The following is a 17,850-nucleotide window of genomic DNA, read 5'->3' on the forward strand; positions in this document are numbered from 1 at the left end:
ACCTTGAGAAGCATGGTCTTCAACACAGCTATGAGACGATTTATCCTTCACTGTCTTATCCACCAAAATTTCTTTAAGGAGACTCAGTTTTTTACTGTCCATATTCTCTAAGACATTCTGAAAAATGATATAAATTTTAAAATATTCAAAATTGGGTTCTTTGTTGTATTTGAATTTACCAAAACTTTTTGCAAAAGGGTTTAATCAGATACATTGATTCACAATGTGTTATTAACAAATTAATCCTTTTTCCACTAGTTCCATTGTTGACCTGCTATTTTCAATACACTGCTCAAAAGAATAAAAGGGAGCACTGAAACAACTATATGTTACTCCAAGTCAGTCAAACTTCTGTGTAATCAAACTGTCCAATTAGGAAGTGACACTAAATGACAATCAATTCCTGTTTTTGAGCGAGCGAGAATAATAGGCGATCAGCAAGACAATAAAGGAGTGGTTTTGCAAGTAGCAACCACAGATAATTTGTCTGTCCATATGCCTTCTGGCTGATGTTTTGGTGACTTCTGAATGCCGACAGTGTGCCCGAAGTCCACAGGAGGGAGTTGTGTTTTTAGCCCAACACCTTGCAAGGCCTTTGACATTTGCTTGAGAGCACCAACATTTGCAAATTCGCCACTAGCGCCCTGTCTTTTTCACAGATGCAGGTTTACACCAAGCACATGTGACAGACATGACAGAGTCCAGAGACACCGTGGAGAACACTCTGCTCCCTGCAACATTGATCAACATGACCAGTTTGGCAGTGGGTCAGTAATGGTTTGGGGTGGCATTTCTTTGGATGTGCGCTCATCAGAGGCAGCTTGTCTGCCATTAGATACCGAGACGAGATTCTCAGACCCCTCATGAGACCATATGCTGGTGCGGTTTTCTCTGAGTTCTTCTTAATGCAAAACAATGCTAGACCTCATGTGTCTGGAGTGTGTCAGCACTTTCTTCTAGACAAAAGTATTGATGGAATGGACCGGCCGGCCTGTTCCCCAGACCTGAATCCAGTTGAGCTCATCTGGGACATCATGTCTCGGTCCATCTACCAACACTAGGTTGCACCATAGACTGTCCTGGAGTTGGTGGATGCTTTGGTCCAGGTGTGGGAGGAGATCCCCTTCATCAGAAGCATACCCAGGTGTTGCAGGGAAGTCATACAAGCACATGGAGATGCTGGCCAGACACACTATTGATTCTCATTTTGACTTGTTTCAAAAACATTACATCGAAGTAGGAACAGCCACTTTGATTTTGAGTATGATTCCACATCCAGACATTCATAGATTAATAAATTAATTTCTATTAATACTTTTTGAGTGGTTGTGTTGTCAGCAAATGCAACTTTATAAAGAATAAAGCATTAAAAAGAAAATTTTATTAATTCAGGTATAGGATGAGTTTCTGTAGTGTTCCCTTTATTTTTTGAGCAGTGTACATGTCAGTAAAGACCCACTCCAATAAAAATCATGTTTCTGGTGTTTTTAACATGTTCTTCTGGCATTTTTCTCAAGATGGAGGTCATATATAAAATAATAAAAGATTAAAATTTAAGAAAAATATGTCTAAGAAAACAACAGTTTTTTTTGTTTACCTAAATACGGCATAATCATAATAATAATTAAAAAAAACACTGGGAACAATTTAAAGAGGTGGTTGGAGTGGAACTTTAAAGATTCAGTTTTGCAAAATTTTAATATTTTAACAGTAAGAAATAGATTTATTAGGATAGCAGTCAATTGGTAGCATTAGTTATTCGAAAAATGCTACACGACATTTTGATTCAGTTCAATTCATTAACTTTTTATTTGAATGTGATATAAATAGAAATAAAATGTGTAGCTTAGAAAGAAATTTTAATACAATCCGACAAAAACTAGTATTTTTAATATCTGTTCATTACCCATTTTTACTAAGTAATTATCTTATAGGAATAAGTTTCACCTTCAGTGATTCAGCGTGTTCGCAGATATTTCTGTAAAATTCCTGCATGTCTTTGCGGTGCCGAGCCAGCTGAGAAGCTATGTGGAGATTTTGATCTTCCAGTTTGTCATAAAGAGTTTTCACATTGAACTCCTCCAGATCGCAGCAACCAGACACACCACCTAAATGAGAGCAGTAAATACCAATTACCAGGAGATATTCTCAGGGACATTACTCATGATTCAAATGAAGACCTTTCATAATTTGTCTCCACATCAATCCGGCAGTCTGTCACAATCTAAAATTATAACATGCACAAAGTCATTAGAGTGCAATATTAGCTATTTTTTGTCATTAGACAGACTCAAATAGGCCGTTAACTGCAAGTCATTTTTGATTATTTCATAATGACTAGAGGAACAGGCATTCAAACTCCCCATCAATCCACGTTAACACTGCAAAAAAAAGGTGACTTACAGACTAAAAACATGCTATTGCAAATATGTTGAAGTCCATTACCCAAACTACGGTTTATGATGCCACACATGAGCTTACCACCCTTTGAAACAGCTGGTTCCTCAGCTTCTGCTCCCTCTCCAACCCCTCTGGTGCCAAGGATGCCAGCTGGGCTTTGGATGACTGTGCTGGAAAAAGATAAAGCTTCCTAACAACCTTTATGGAGTGGTATTGTGGGACCCGTTGGCTTTTAATATAACATTTTAAGTTTGTAATGGGTTTACATTGTGTTCCTGGCTCACACTGCATCTGGTCTGACTCTGGTATGGATGCCAGAGCTGCATCAATCTTCATACAATGGGGTAAGCATGGAACTTGTGTTAATGTTTTTGTCTTAAATAGGCTTAAATTTACATATTTGAATGAAGTAGGGAGATCAAGGTTGGTTGTCACAATGGCGTAATGTTTAAATCACGTTGAAAACAGCGAGTAAAGCTGAAATTATATATATTTTTTTATGTACCTAATGCACTTGATTTCACATGATTTACTGTTTAGGTTAGGAGGCCAGACTTGACTGGATTCAGTATGAGCGTCTGTCGCACTTTTCAAGTTACGTAAAGACTGACATCCGCACCGCAGTCGGACCAGATGCAGTGTGAGCCCAAGGTAAAACCAAACCAATCCTAGGGGTGTAACGAGTCATTTTATCAGCTATCTAATTCATGTAATAATTTTTGTTTGCTGAAATGATTCATAGTTGATATTGGTTCATTTTAACGATCCGATTCACAAACCTAAAATGGATCCAGGATATCTTTAATCAAAAATTCAACCAGTGTAACTGAGAGTTAAATACCGGATACTGAACAGTGCAGGTTAAGTTTTCCACATTCCTTGATTTTCTTGCATCAAGTGTAAATTAAATATGAGTACAAACAAGTAAACAAGAATAAACAACAATAAATCCTTTTGAAATGATGACGGCATACAACAGTATAGGTTGATTGATACCTTCCGTGAGATTAATATAAATAAAATATAAATAAATGAATCAATTATGTTGATTAATCATTAAAACCTCCCTTTCGTTAAATCTAATTCATGAATAAACAATGTTTTGCCTAATAGTAAGGCACATTTAAAAATTTGACTGAGTTAATAAACTGTTTTTTTTAAACAAAATAGAAACCGAGGACTGCATTGTATTAAGTTCAGAAGTTTGGTCAATTTACTTCAGGAACTTTGTGTTGAAGCTCCTTTAAAATCAAGGTTCTAGTATGTTATGCAAGACTGTGAGAAAAAGCTGATGCTGCCATTAAATTCAGTAATGCTATAAATAGACTTCTAACAATGCTTTTAGTCTCCAGCAAGTCAACTGTGTTGTCAATTTGTTCAAAAACTGACAACTAACTAATTACCAGTCCTGCTTTTATCACAGAAATACAGCTTCCCTATTTGCAAAGACTTGCTGAACTCAAATGATTTAAAAAAAAAAAGGTAAAAATAAAAGTTGAAAGGCGACACAAAAGATGCTCATGTCACGATGCAGTGATCTATGCTGCTTGTGAGGAGATTTACTGAAATGGCAAACGGTGAGTGTAGCAGTGCTGATAAGGGTTAAAACGTTGCCAGGTTGACGCCTTTCGTTATAAAATATATACCGTATTTTGTTTTCAGCCAAAACAAAATATTCCCAGATATCTACCGGCTGTCTGTCCTGGCTCTAAGGTTAGGAAACAATCAAAGAATACCCATTTCAGTGAAACAAAGCCAATGTTATGTTTGTAACTGGAACAAATCTGGGCTGTTATGACCTTATGAATAGTTAAGGTACTGCAGAAAAACCTTGAAAGCATAACATTGCATCTATTAACCATCTCTTTGTAAACAATCTGCAGAATGCCTCTGCAAACAGATAACACACCTTTCTTTACTGCAAACACACTCCACCGGACAGAAGGGCTCTCCAAGGCTTCGCCACTTCGGCTTTGACCTCCACTGTGGGACGAGCTTTGTTTTGTCTGGCTGCAAAACCAGCACTGTTATGGTCAGCACAACAACCACAACCAGCAGCAGACACAGGACAGCTTTAGCCAGTCACGAGTCAGAAGGAGAGAGCAAACATTTCAAACATTAATACTTCTGAACAAAACAACATGGTTGATAGGCAAAAAATAAGTACCCAAAATCAGCCCCCAGTCAGGCAGAAGGTTGAGCCGGTGGTGTTTGACAACGCCATATCTGACCAGGTGAGCAGGGGTCATAGGTTGAAACGCAGTAGCCCTGGGGTCACACTCTGTCCCCTCGTCACTGACAACCACCACCATACTCCTCTGAGGCACTGCGCTGTCCACAAACACATACTTCCCTGCCTCAGAAAACACATGAGCGAACCTGAGGACAGGAACCAAAAGGAAAGGAGAAATCATTGGTACAAAAAGTCATTTAGGAATTACAGCATGTGAAGTTCTTCAGTACCATGAAGAGTTGAAGTTGGTCTGCTTCATGAGTATCTGCAGATGTCTGAAGGTGCCAAAGTCCCAGTTTGGGTTACTGTTGAACAGGTGGTCTTTTTGATAAACTGGGAAGTGGCTAAGACGGCGGTCTAAAAAAGTAGAGTCATAGGGAGTTGATGCTAAAACCAAAGTTTTAGTGATGTTTTCTTGAAACTAGTTTATGGATTTATAGAAATGTTTTAGTTACCGGTGTGATTGATGGTAAGATGGAAAATGAGCATGTCACCAGAGGAAAGGCAGACAATGGGATTGGGGATTCTTGGCAGAGTGGTCAGAGCGCCATCATCATCAACATCAACATCATCTGCATATCTCCTTTTTCTGGATCTTAGGGTTTCAAAAGGCTCTAAAAAAGACATTAGTTTGTGCTAACTTGTTACATCCAGCAGCTCTAAATCACATCTGAATAAATATGAGTGGAGAAATTAGGAAAAAAAAAAAAAAAAAACTAAGGCTGGTTTGATAAAATCGATCTGAGCTTAATAGATAAATCCATAAAAGTAGAGATCAATCTAACGCATAATGCTAAAGTCAGCTAGCTTGATGATAATGTATAATGGGATTTCCCATAGGACGGCTAATGCTAACGCTTCGTCAACCTAAACATTCATTGTGGACTAAACGAACATCTTATATACTCACAGGGATGAATTTCTCCAAACTCTTCTAAGGAAATATGTTTTGAAGTAACCATTTGTGGTCTAAAGCACTATTGTTTACTTTCTTCTTCTGGAATTAGGTGTAATACTACAGCAAGATCGCCACCTAGTGGCCAAACTGAAAGGGTCTCCAGGAGAGGCAAAACAATTCTCCGTTTGAGAATCCACGTAACACTGTATAGTATTAACAATCTCATTATTATTTCACTAATACATTTTACTGTATCTGAACTGTATCAGATTAATATGAATATCTTCAAAACACATATTTAGATTATTAATGTATTTCTCAACAAATTTGTCTAAATGTGTAAACTCAAAATAAATTTAACTGAATTGAGAGGATTGAAAGAATTGAAAAAAATCTGATTCAAATTGATCCAGGCTGTGGTGAATAGAATACATTTTAGAAATTATTGACGATACCCAGCCATATAAAAACAGCTATAGGGACACATTTAGTCACCTGACAGAAACTGATTGACAACATCCTTCTGTGAGGGAATCCAACCAAACACTCCGTCAGAGTCAAACTGGACCAGATGCGTTTTTCCAGAAACCTTTGTATGGATGTCTGGACCTAAAACACTGATTACTCTCTGGAAAAAAAAAAAAAAAAAAAAAGCTTATAAGAAGTGGAACATTACAACAGCTCGCCAGAGCAGAACCAGCATTACAGGTTCAAACAATGAGCAAATGTGGCACTAAAAGGATTTTTTAAATTCTAAACCTTAAAATGAAAAAAAAAACTACCAAATTATGCTAAGATGTTAAATAACAGGCATTTAAGATATCTAAAACCAAATTTCGATGAATGAAGTAAAAAAGGATTTAGTCCTTATATATTTTGGAAGATTTTACCATTTAATTTTAGTATGTGGGATAAGCAACTGTTGAGTTTTAATTCTTAAAAAATAAAAAATCTCAGGAGTAACAACATCTGATTTCAACTTTAACTTAAAAATGTATATGAGGCTAGATTTTTTTTTTTTTTATGAAAAAAACTCCAGAAAGGTACCAGGTCATATTTGGGTGGTTGAAGTTGAAAACAAAACAAATGCATACAAAGTGTTCAAGATGAATGATAAAAAAAACTAAAACAGATAAATGTCACAAAAAGAAACTTTAGTCCATTAGACAAAAAGATGTATTATAAGATTTGTGACACAAGAAGTGATCATAATGCAAAACTCATAACCTTGTGCAAAAAAAGGAAAAAAAAATCCCTAAATCTGCAGCTTCATTATATTTCTTAAAGTAGCCCATTCTTGTAAATGCTGTGCCAAGTTTTTCACTAACAAATCCATTTATGTGGAACCAAAAGTCTGGTTGCTGATGCTGTATTGTTCATTTTTTTATCTGGTAGTAGCAGCTTTCAAATGTCTCTTTTAGTCATGCAGACATGTCTAGTAAATAACAGGATTGTACAGGATCATGCTAAATAATTTACTGGGCCAGTCCGTGTGCATTCAGGTGGAGCTGGTCATCAGCCCGTCGGTGATTCTTGTCAGTTTTTCCTCACCTTAGTCCACAGCATGCTGTCTCTTTCTTTGAGGCTGAGCAGAATGTCTCCATCTGGTGAAAGCTGGGCGGAAAGCTGAGGCAGTCTGGAGAGGCAGGAAGTGTTGCAAAGCTCCTCTGCAGACACATATTGCTCACAACGGCAGCTTGAGTCCCGTTGAGATAAAACACAAAACAGCAGGAGGTATTTTAGCTTAAACGGATGCACAAACTGAGTGGCCAGTCAGCTGGTTTTATTGTAACTTTAAAACCAGTAATTAATTTGAGGGGATTTGATTGACAAAAAAAAGAAACTCACATGCCCATTTCCACATCCAGAGTGCCTCCATGTTTTCCACAGGTAACGTTACATGAGTGAAGTGAGGGAGAGACACAGTCTCTGGATGATGCCAAACGCACCTCTCCTGTTGAACATCGTCTGTTCACCTGTCCACACACACATAGACACTTCTTACACTTCAAGATGCTTCAAACACAAGTGTTGCTGTTTGTTGCATCACATAGAAGCTGAGTTTCAAACACCCTCCGGCTCTGAGGAGTTACTCACAACACTATCAAACAAAAACAAAAACTGTGGAAAACTACAAAGTAAATTATGACATTAAACCAGTACTGAGTACTGAGCCATTCCATCTGTTGTGAAACATAGTTATTTAAATTTAGCGATTTTAAAGATAAATAAAAATCCCTCTCCAATCATCTTTTGATCTATTTTAAAATTGTTTCCAGTGGAATTTTGATTATGATTTTGCTGTTCTGTTTACATGCTCTTCTACTAGCTTACAGCCTCTTACAAGCACTACATAACATTAACGGGAATTAACCGGAATTGTATTTTAATGAGCTACTGCCACTGTGCAGAAAATATGTCTTAAAAAATATACAATCACTGTACAATCATAATAAAAAGATCACTGGGAACAATTTTACATAAAAAAATATAGTTGGAGTGGGACTTGAATAATCTCTAACTGTGATGGGATTTTGATCAAAGATGAAAAAATAATCTAAAACCAATTATTGCCTTTGTTGGACTGATTGCATTTGCATGAACAAGTAAAAATGTTGTTTCACTGACCTCCGGCTGACAGTCCAGTTCACTGTCTGATAAAGAGCTTTTGAAATCCAGCTCGTTGTAGAAAATGAAACCAGTTCTGCACAAACAGGATCCGTCAGAGTAATGGAAAGCTCGGTTTTTACCAAGGCAGGTACAGGAAGAAGAGCCTGTGGAAGCGCACACATAGAAACATTTGTCAACATTTGACATTTGCTTTTTAATGCAGAGTAGATTTTACACTTTTGATGTTTTTATTGTGAACAGCATTTATTAAAAAATTGAAAAACAAAAAACTTCCCACCAGACAGGACTGTACAGCATTATATAATGTAGCTATCAAGCATCAAGTGTATAATTAATGCAGTACAGAGCAGATAATGGCTGAGACCATTTTTAATGCTTGAGTTTCTCTTTTTCTGCTCTATAAAAGGAGGTCACTCCTGCCCACAGCAATAATTATACAGCAGCTCTGTACAATGACTGATCATGACTTAAATAAAGTATTGCAACGTTTTAATTTACCTTTGGGGATTCATTAAATCTGTTTTAATTTGGCATCAATTTTAATGCAAACATGGTCAAAATACATATATGAGGGTCATAAAATTATGAAACAATTTATTTGAAATGTTTTGTGTTTTTTGTGCATCACAAAAAGTTAACATTGAAACACACAACAAGCAAAAAAGCAATAGATTATGGAGCGTTTTACCTGCTGGTGAGGTGGAAGAGCTCCCACAGGGAAAACAAGCTTTCTGAGCAGGACGATGGTTGAAGGTGTTAGCTGGACATGGGTGACAGTCCTCTGTCTTCTCCCCGTGAGTGATGTTACCAAAGGTGCCAGGCGGGCAAGGGACTGGTTGTGTTGAACCCATGGGGCAAACGTACCCCAGAGGACAGGGCGTATTTTTGTAGCTGCCTGTACCTGTTGCAGTAAAATGTAAAGTGATTTGTTTGAAATACAAGTAATTCTGTGAATGCATAGTTAAGACCTGAGGATTTGGAGCCATATGTGGCTCTTTTATCCTTTTATCCCTTTATTGAGACATTTTGGCTTTGAAGAAAAATGCAAATTCTTTGTGCAAATACTAGATTTGTTTAGCTATTTATGCTTAGATTTTTAACTGAGGAAATAATGACTAACAATTTAATCTACAGAGTGTTTTTTATTTTTAAAATAGGCTTAGAGCACATATTTTTTATCTTCTTCTGCACAACAATGTCCAGTTGCTGCTCGGAGGCAAATATCTTTAACCATAGAATTAAATTTATATATAAAGATTTTGATTTTTAAATTTGATTTTATACAAGTGTTGTCATGTTTATAGTTTGCAGTAAAATAGGAACATTGTCTTTCTTGCATTTTAAATTCTAGCAAATCTGCTGCTGCAGAAGGATCTTATTTGACTCTGTATTTTATTTTAAAAGAAACTTGTATGTGGTGCTGTAAAAAAAGAAAAAAATTACATTTTAATAAACATTTAAAATCAAAATTTTATATTTGTTTATTGTGTTTTGCCAACAAAAACATAGTGGGTTTTTTTGTTGTTGTTTTTTACTTTGCAGCTTTCGCTAGGTGTTGGTCGGTAAAACAAATAGCTCTTTTAGCTTTAAATTAGTGCTGTCAATTGATTAAAAAATTATTCAGATTAATCACACTTTTGGGTTGTGATCAATCATGATTATTCTCAATGTTTTACCAGGTGAATTTAATTCAACAATATGCAGCTTTTGAACAAAAACAGGCAAGAGATAATTTTTTTCCTTCCGCCTGAATTTTTTTAATTTAACACATTTTAACCCAGAAGCGTAAACTATGTGTACAAAACACATCAACAGTAAGATAAGAAGAACTCTAAAGACTTTTATGTTGACAGCATTACTCCAAGGAAACAAAGATGCTGATATAAGAAACAAATATTATGTTTTTACACTTTAAATTAACTTATACAAAGGTCCAGGTAAATATTCGATTCTGATTGGCTGCTGGGCAGGGACGCACACAGGATTTTTGAGGGGCAGGGGCTCAAAGTCATTGAAGGGCAGCACAAACAAATTTTTTTTGTTCTTTAAGCAGTATGTAAATAAAGGAAACAATAAAAAGCAATAAGAGAAAACTACTCTGACGTGTGTAATTGAAAGTGTTACAAGTGTCACATTTTATGTAAACAATTTATCGTCAATATGAGTTCACTTTATCATAGACTTGGAAAACATCCAAAGCATTAAAACACTGGAGACTCTTTATTTATGGACAAAAACGAGCAGTAAGAGCGAGGTGAACTTTCTCTCTGAACAAACCCTAAATCAAATTTTTTTGTCTATTGACCTCTATAAATTGGGCTTTAAAAGTGCTGTCTGCTGGTCATTGCCATTTTTTTTACAAATTAAAATAAACTTGTTTGATTCTTTCCAAGAATTTCCCCCTGTGGAATTCATAAAGTAATCTTGAAAATAGTCAAAAAAAAACCACCTGTGTGCTGCCCCCTACAGATTGAAACAAGGTATAACAGTTGAATTTTGTAATTGGTCAAACCAATGACAGTCCCAGGACATTGCACAAGTCCAACGTCATGATCTGCAGCTCCAGTAATGATAACAGTCCTGTTCCCCAGCCCCACCCCTCTGACTGGATTCTAAAATTTCGGCTGAGGATGGAGCCAGCCTCCAACTTCCCTGTTTGGTCACTCTTTAACCTATCATGACGATCAGAGTATGTATCACTTTCCTTTGCTTCTGCAGTGGAGGTCAGTGCCAGCTCATCCACGCCTTGTTGTGTTACCACGCTAAAAGGCCACATTATGTATCAAATAGTTCCCCTTTTGTGAAAAAGCGATCTGAACTGAAAAAAACAGGAATAAAGTACTAAAAATCTATAGAATATTTATTTAGAGGCGTAATAATGCCCTACGAAGTGGTCATCATTAAAGATTAACACACGCCATGGCAGCCTGAACCATCCGACGTGAAGCCGAAGATGGTTGCTTTGCGAAGTTTAATTAAGTAGCATTAATAAATATTAACATGTTCATTTTTTTTAAATAATCGCACACGTTAACATTGACAGTCATACTTTAAAGATTGCAGACCCCTATAGCTCAGTACATCACCTGCAGGGCAATAATATCCTAGTGGACATGGAAGGCATTGCAGATTTGGCGAGAGGTGGATTCTATAGAAGCCTTCGTCACACAACCGACAGCAGCTGCTTTTGGACCCTCTGAGCCCGACGATGTGGACAGGCATGGAGCCTCCTTCACAGGACCTCATGAAGGAGCTGTTAGCTGGGCAGTAGTATGGAAAAGGACACCTGTGAAACATAAAAACACAGTTCTTAACCTTACCCCTAGTTGTTAAAATGTTAAACTCTATGATTTTGAAGTGTGCATTGACATTTGTTTGGGGTTATTATATGAAAAGGATCCTTCAGGGCAAATGTAGCCTTCTGGACAGATCTGGGGCTCAGCAGTCTGAGGTCCACAGTATGAGCCGGCTCTGCACGGCTTCTCTAAAGCTGCCCCTGAAGGACAAAAAAGAAAGAAATCATTATAGCAGCAGTCTCACGGAGTTAAAAGAGAGGGAGAGTGATCACGAGGAATAATTCATTCAATATACAATCAGATTTGCCGGAAACTATTTTTGTTAGTTTGACCTACCAGCAGGACATTGGTAAGCAGCTCTACAGGGAATCCCTTCTACGTTTGGCTTTCCTGTTACGCGAGGATCTGGACAGAAAGTTCCCCCCTCACAGGGTTCGCAGTGATCGGGGGTGGCAGCTCCTGGAAGCGGCCTTTTGGTTCCCGCTGGGCACAGAATAGGGGGTCCAGACCCACTGCACCAGAAGCCGGGTGGGCAGGGAGTGCTGGAGTAGTTTGTAAAGCCTAAAAAAAGGAAAGAAAAACTGCATTTTTTGAAGCATGTATCTGGATAATAGTAGCAGACGGCTACAGCTTTCTAAAATAGCTCTTCAATATTTATTGTTCGTAAAGAGTCTTTCTGCAAATACAAAGAATGTGGAGGGGGAGTATGTAGGGTAACCCTCTACTGGGTATTACGAGTTAGCTGAAACAACAATCCAGCTCAATCTGAGCCCATTAAGTATTCATGAGTGGGAATGAGAAAGAACTTTTGCTTTTTTACTCCACACTTTCTGTGGCCTTGGGTAATGACTTTTTAATTCAATGCTTTCATATAAGGGATGCATTTTTGCCACTTCTATCTCGGGGACTGGCTAAAGCAGAAGTATGATGAAAAGCATATATATGGAAATGAGTACAGACAATTTGCTTTAAATGAGTATAAGCTAAAAGTGTAAATTAAAAGCCACAAGAAGATAAATAGAAGGGTGTATTTTGCACTTCATTACTGTACTTCTCCCTGGTGTGTAGATGCTACTCACTGAAAATAGATTTTTTTTTTTTTTTTTTCTGAAGTGGGAAAAATGGGCAATTTTTTTCTTTAAATGACTATTTTTGAGGTAAAGTTTTAATAAGTGCTCTATGAAAGAATCCGTGGGTCAGACCTGTGCTGTTACAGTTTGAACCGGGGGGACATGGCAGGCAGTCACCCTTGCTGCCAGCTCCTGGAAAAACTCGATAAGTATACAGTGGACACGGCCTGGGTCCACTACTTCCATTAAAGTCGCTGCCAGGCAGACCGTCACAGTAATGACCAGCAGGACACAGATGAAAGAGCGGGTCGCCTGCAAAACCAAAAATAGTGGAAAAAGAGTTTTTTGGGGGTTCGTGCTTGGCTCATGCTTTTTTTTTTCTTTTTGTTCCACCCGTCATTGTCAGCAGATTAGTTTTCTTTAAAGCCGTATTGATGTTCTGTAAGGCTCATCAAGCGTTGCCACCGGCTACATTTCTATCATGTTAACATTTATTGAGCAAGATTTCAGTTAAAGTTGGCGCGAATCTTGAGCTTCTTTCTAATACTCAGCAGACTGTTTAATCTCACGCACATGCAACCCCGCAGGTATCAGCATTGCAGCACATGGTGCACAGTTATCAACAACAAAGATAAAAAGCTTAACGCTGCTTCAAAAGGATCAAAATCTACTTTTTTATTTCTTACTTTTCCTTTCTTTTCAAAATCAAAGTGTAATCATTATATTTCTTTTTTCTTTCCAGCACTTTTATCTTTACATAGTCGTCATAAAAAGCTCCTTTAGCGCCCGCACGTACCAGGCTTACACCAGTACTGAGGTGGGCATGGTGAGCAGTCCAGTAGGCTCACACCTCCAGGGGAGCTTCTGATTGTGTTTGCAGGACACATCTGAGCGTGTTGTGTGCCTTCAGGGCAAAAAAAGCCTAGAAGAAAGAATACATTATTTTTTTAATAATTTATTCTAAATATTTAACACATAATGTGAAATATGACATGAATTCAAACTTATTTAAGCAAACTAATGACAAGAATTTTTCTTTTAAAGGGCAGATTCCATGCAACTTTTTGAGCTTTTAAGTGTATTATAATGGTCATTCCTCACTATAAAGAACCCCAAAGCGGTATTTTGATCCATTCACACATTGCTGAATATTCCTCTAAAAACCTGCGTTTTGAGGACCAGCCCCTCCTAACCCACGAAAACGAGCAGGTTCTCACAAGGTGATGTCACAAAGTGAAAACAGCCCCTTTTTAGGAAGAATCTGCGCCAGAACTGCCCCAGGCTAACACACACACAGTTTCTCCACGAAGATAGTGGTGATCAGCCACAAACTTCGCCACTTAACTAGCGGTGCTCAGCTGCTAGCTTCACCGCTCAGCTACCAGTACTTAGCCGCTAGCTTCACCACTCTGCTAGCGGTGATCAGCCACTAGCTTCACCGCTCAGCTAGCAGTGGCCAGCCGCTAACTGTGCCTCCCAGCTAGCAGTGATCAATTTCTCACTTTGCTGCTCAACTAGCGGTGCTTAGCTGCTAGCTTCACCACTCAGCTAGAGGTGATCAGCCACAAACTTTGCCGTTCAGCTACCAGTAATCAGCCGCTAACTTTACCACTCAGCTGAGGGAGGCTAATGGGATGCTGCACTGGTTGTAGTGATGGCTGGGGCTACTAATGCGAATAGCCTAAATATTTACAAAAGTTTGTACATTGTTTTTGTTGGCGAAACGCTATCACGCTGCAGAAGCTAGCTCTGAGATTACATCATGAAATGGGCGACATTCACAAGCAGTGAAAGACGGGGCTGAAGAGACCAAGAAAAAAAAATCATGAAAATATCTTATATTTCATAAATAATTAGTTTTTTAGTGTGCCAAAGGCAATATATGATAATATAAATGGATGTAGTTTACTCTGAAAGACTTAAGAAAACCACGCTATAGGCCCTTTTATTTATTTATTTTTGTGTGGACATTTCTTTACCTGGTGGACATGGTCCGGCACACTGCACACCCCACTGACATACAGTCATGTTTGACACTAGCCCCTGAGGATGGAAATCTGCGCTCCCAGAAAGACAAAGGTACCCTGCAGCGCAAAATCCCTGGATTTTACCAGCCCTAAAAAAAGCACACATGAGGTTAGGTCAATATAATTATATGGCACGGCAAAGGCTGCTTTACTAGATGAACAGAAATGTAATTACACAACTCTAATTTAGCCTAATCTGCATTAAATACCCTTATGAATATTAGGCTGCTAATTCCCCTTTTGTTTAACACAGAGTGCCTAAATGTAGTTCAGTCATGCTTTCTTCTAATTGTGAGCGTAATCAAGGCAGAGATGAGTGTTTGCCTCAGAGTGCCTTCTCTGTGTGCCACTAATGTAGTACTGGTTGGGTGTGTACTGAATGTCTCTCAGCATGCATGAAAAAAAGGGCAGTGCATGCTGGGTACCTGCAGAACTTCCCCGGAGGGCAGGGCAAGCACTCACTCTCGTCCTGTAACCCTCCGTGGTTTGAATCAGTGTAGGTCCCATTAGGACAGGGCTGAGGCACCATCGTGCCTGGAAAAAGAAGATTAAATAAGAATAAGAATGCAACAGCAGTAAAACTTGCATAATACGGTTTAGTTTGAGCTTCGATGAACATATTTTACATACAACTGACACCGCATGTTACTTATTGAGATCTGTAGTTTCAACCCAGTTTTGTGCCGTACCTGCAGGACAGTATGAGTGCGGTGGGCAGGGCTGTGGCTCGCCCACTATGGCCTCTTCACAGTAGAATCCAGGTCGGCATGGGATGCAGTTCTCCGATCCCGGGTTTGGCTGGTACTCCCCTGTGGGGCAAGGGAAGGCGAGGGCGGATCCTTCTGGACAAAAGTGTCCCTAAAACAGAAGAAAAAATAATAGAAGCATGCGAGGGGTGTCATCCAGTCTGGTATCTCATTCATCACCAACTACCACAAAGTGAGGGAAATTAACAGCTACAACAGAGTATTAGGACCACCCAAAAAAGTAAAATTACAAGATTAAAATAGTAAATTTACGAGACAAAATGTATTTACAACTTGAAATCTCGTAGATTTACAGATTTTATCTTGTACATTTAAGAGGCTAGAAGCACAAAAAAGTGTAATTATGAGATCAAAGTTGAAGTGAACCTACAGTCCAACAAGTGAGCAGCAAGTGCAGCAGCAGATCGACTTCTTGTACAACTCAATTTACTCAATTTACAACATTTAAAGTAATTAATTTACAACTTTAAAACATGTAAATGTGTGAGAAAAAAGTCATTAATTTAGCCTATGACCTTTGAAGTCATAAAAATATTACTTTACTCTCGTAATTTAACAGTTACAACTTTTAAATCTTAAATTTATCTCTTCTTCTGTAAATTTATGTATTCTTTCTTGTAAACTTGTTTTATCTTTTATTTTTTTGATAAATGTATATGTTTTAAAACTATAAATGTACAACATTTAAAGTCATAAATTTACAACACGTAAACGTACAAGAAAAAAAAGTAATTTATTTAGCCTATGACTTTTAAAGTCATAAAGATCGGGTTTTTTCTCGTAATTTAACGAATTTATGACTTAAAGTTGTAATAAAAGGGTTTTTTTTTCGTAAACTGGCCCTAATACTCTGTTATAAATGGCAAAAATATTGTTTTTAAATCAAGTTTACACAGATATACTAACTTTAGGACAGATGAAGGCATATGGAGTAGTAGAAGAGAAGTCAAAAGGACAGTAGAAACCAGCAGCGCATGGACCACTGGGGCTGGTCAGACCCTCTGTAGAGCAGTAGTAGCCAGCAGGACAGGTAAAACAGTCTTCCATGGACACACCACCTATAACCAACAGACATCCATTAAGTGAAATGTTGTGAAATTGGAAAAAAAATGTCAATAGAAGTCACTAATATCTTAGGTAAATCGCCGCTGGTGCTTCATTCACAACAGTTTGATTCTAACAAAAAGGGGAAAAAAATGCAATTTTTACGGCACTAAACGTACCACTAGTGTTGCGAACACTGCCTAGAGGACATGGGACCGGAGACAGACACCCCGCTGGGCAGTAGTGGCCAGCAGGACACGGGCCATTCTTTGGAAAATCCGCAGAACTATCAGGTGTTGGTTCTGCTGCACCACCCTGGCAGAAGTATCCCTCTAAACATGGACCTGCATGAAAGACAATATCTCTTATAAATAGAGTAACAGTCACTATTGTAAAGAAAAGTAAAATAATGTAGCAAAAACTCTACTTTACCTTGTGGTGTTGTGGCTCCATATAAACTACAGTACATTCCAGGGGGACAGGGTGTGCAGACAGAGCGCGACTGAGCACCTGTCTGGTTACTAAATGTTCCTGGAGGGCAGGCCTGGGCCCGAGCTGTCCCAGCAGGGCAAAAACTCCCTAAAAAAAGTTTTTATAAAAAGTCCAGGAATTTACAAAAATACAGGAGAAAGTTGTTGCTATATCCAAACTAGTAAATAACTGAGGTGCTTTGGGTAAGATTATGTCACACCCTCACCAGCTGGACAGGTTGTGGGCTCCTGAGTGGCTAAAGAGGGACACATGCTTCCTTTCAGGCACAACTTGCAATGTCCCGCTCCAGGAGCTGGGCTGTAAGTGCCAGGTTCACAGGGCACCTCAACTGTTGAGCCAACGGGACAGCTATAGCCGGCAGGGCAGGGGTAGCCATGGGAACCATCCGATGGAGTGGGACTAGAGCTGCCACCCAAACACACAAACCTGTGGGCAGAAACAAAGAAAAGAAACTTTTCACTACAATTTTTTATCAGTCAATGAGGATATTTTAAATAAAAGTGTTAAGCTTCGATAAATTCTTCTTTTTTTATTTATTGAAGATAAAGAAAAATCCAATTTAAGAAGAAATGAAACTCTACACCTGTTGTTCCTACTAAAGGCACTGAAAAAAAATACACAATGAATGAGGATTTATGTTAAGACAAAATATTCTTATTGGTATGAAACGTAATCAGAGCCTGGATTGAGTTAAAATGGCATTTAATTGGAAAAAAATTATGTAACGTTTCCTTTATGGAATTATTTCAAATCAGAAATGACTTCTACAAATCAACAACTTTGTTTCATTGCATCTTCTTCATCTGTAAAAATAAATCTGCTGATGTTTTTTAGACTTTTAAAAGTAAATCTCTTGCAGTAGCATTTTATTTTGAAAATAGATTTTCAGAAACTGCTAGCTTGAAGATGTTAACTTGGGGCCCATTTGGACGACTCCAACAAAATACTGTCTGATTTTAGCCGGTCGTTGGCCTGAAAAGGATTGGGGACCA

General features: G+C 38.2%; 2 protein-coding genes across 2 annotated transcripts in view; both read right to left on the reverse strand.

The window, feature by feature from the left end:
• The window catches only part of LOC112149313, a 21,954-nt gene extending 6,547 nt beyond the window's left edge, over positions 1–15,407 (reverse strand). The window contains exons 1-20 of the mRNA XM_036214937.1: positions 15,245–15,407; positions 14,981–15,089; positions 14,508–14,644; positions 13,325–13,450; positions 12,661–12,840; positions 11,795–12,019; positions 11,532–11,658; positions 11,249–11,448; positions 8,851–9,063; positions 8,160–8,305; positions 7,380–7,507; positions 7,083–7,227; positions 6,027–6,159; positions 5,089–5,247; positions 4,864–4,990; positions 4,568–4,779; positions 4,310–4,472; positions 2,482–2,570; positions 1,948–2,108; positions 3–117 (exon numbers count right to left, since the gene is read on the reverse strand). Coding sequence (XP_036070830.1) covers positions 3–117; positions 1,948–2,108; positions 2,482–2,570; positions 4,310–4,472; positions 4,568–4,779; positions 4,864–4,990; positions 5,089–5,247; positions 6,027–6,159; positions 7,083–7,227; positions 7,380–7,507; positions 8,160–8,305; positions 8,851–9,063; positions 11,249–11,448; positions 11,532–11,658; positions 11,795–12,019; positions 12,661–12,840; positions 13,325–13,450; positions 14,508–14,644; positions 14,981–15,084 — 2,890 coding nt within the window. The 5' untranslated portion in view covers positions 15,085–15,089; positions 15,245–15,407. The remainder of the gene's footprint in view (positions 1–2; positions 118–1,947; positions 2,109–2,481; positions 2,571–4,309; positions 4,473–4,567; positions 4,780–4,863; positions 4,991–5,088; positions 5,248–6,026; positions 6,160–7,082; positions 7,228–7,379; positions 7,508–8,159; positions 8,306–8,850; positions 9,064–11,248; positions 11,449–11,531; positions 11,659–11,794; positions 12,020–12,660; positions 12,841–13,324; positions 13,451–14,507; positions 14,645–14,980; positions 15,090–15,244) is intronic.
• Positions 15,408–16,176: 769 nt separating this feature from the next.
• LOC118599523 (signal peptide, CUB and EGF-like domain-containing protein 3) lies at positions 16,177–17,278 on the reverse strand. Its single transcript, XM_036214940.1, has 4 exons — positions 17,064–17,278; positions 16,799–16,945; positions 16,546–16,710; positions 16,177–16,380 (listed from the first exon to the last, which is right to left on the reverse strand). Exons 1-4 carry the CDS (start codon positions 17,107–17,109, stop codon positions 16,211–16,213), a joined length of 528 nt encoding a protein of 175 aa, XP_036070833.1. The 5' UTR covers positions 17,110–17,278; the 3' UTR covers positions 16,177–16,210.
• Between the last annotated feature and the right edge of the window lie 572 nt (positions 17,279–17,850).

This window comes from Oryzias melastigma, linkage group LG13, assembly GCF_002922805.2.
Source record: "Oryzias melastigma strain HK-1 linkage group LG13, ASM292280v2, whole genome shotgun sequence".
Taxonomy (NCBI): Eukaryota; Metazoa; Chordata; class Actinopteri; order Beloniformes; family Adrianichthyidae; genus Oryzias; species Oryzias melastigma.

What these genes read in the sequence shown, in the direction of transcription:
- LOC118599523 (XM_036214940.1), bottom strand. Translation starts at nt 17,109, where the DNA reads ATGTGTCCCTCTTTAGCCACTCAGGAGCCCACAACCTGTCCAGCTG. An exon ending in GCCCACAACCTGTCCAGCTG is followed by an intron (nt 16,946 to 17,063) that starts GTGAGGGTGTGA and finishes AACTTTTTTTAG; the next exon opens with GGAGTTTTTGCCCTGCTGGG. An exon ending in CAGTGTTCGCAACACTAGTG is followed by an intron (nt 16,381 to 16,545) that starts GTACGTTTAGTG and finishes TGTTGGTTATAG; the next exon opens with GTGGTGTGTCCATGGAAGAC.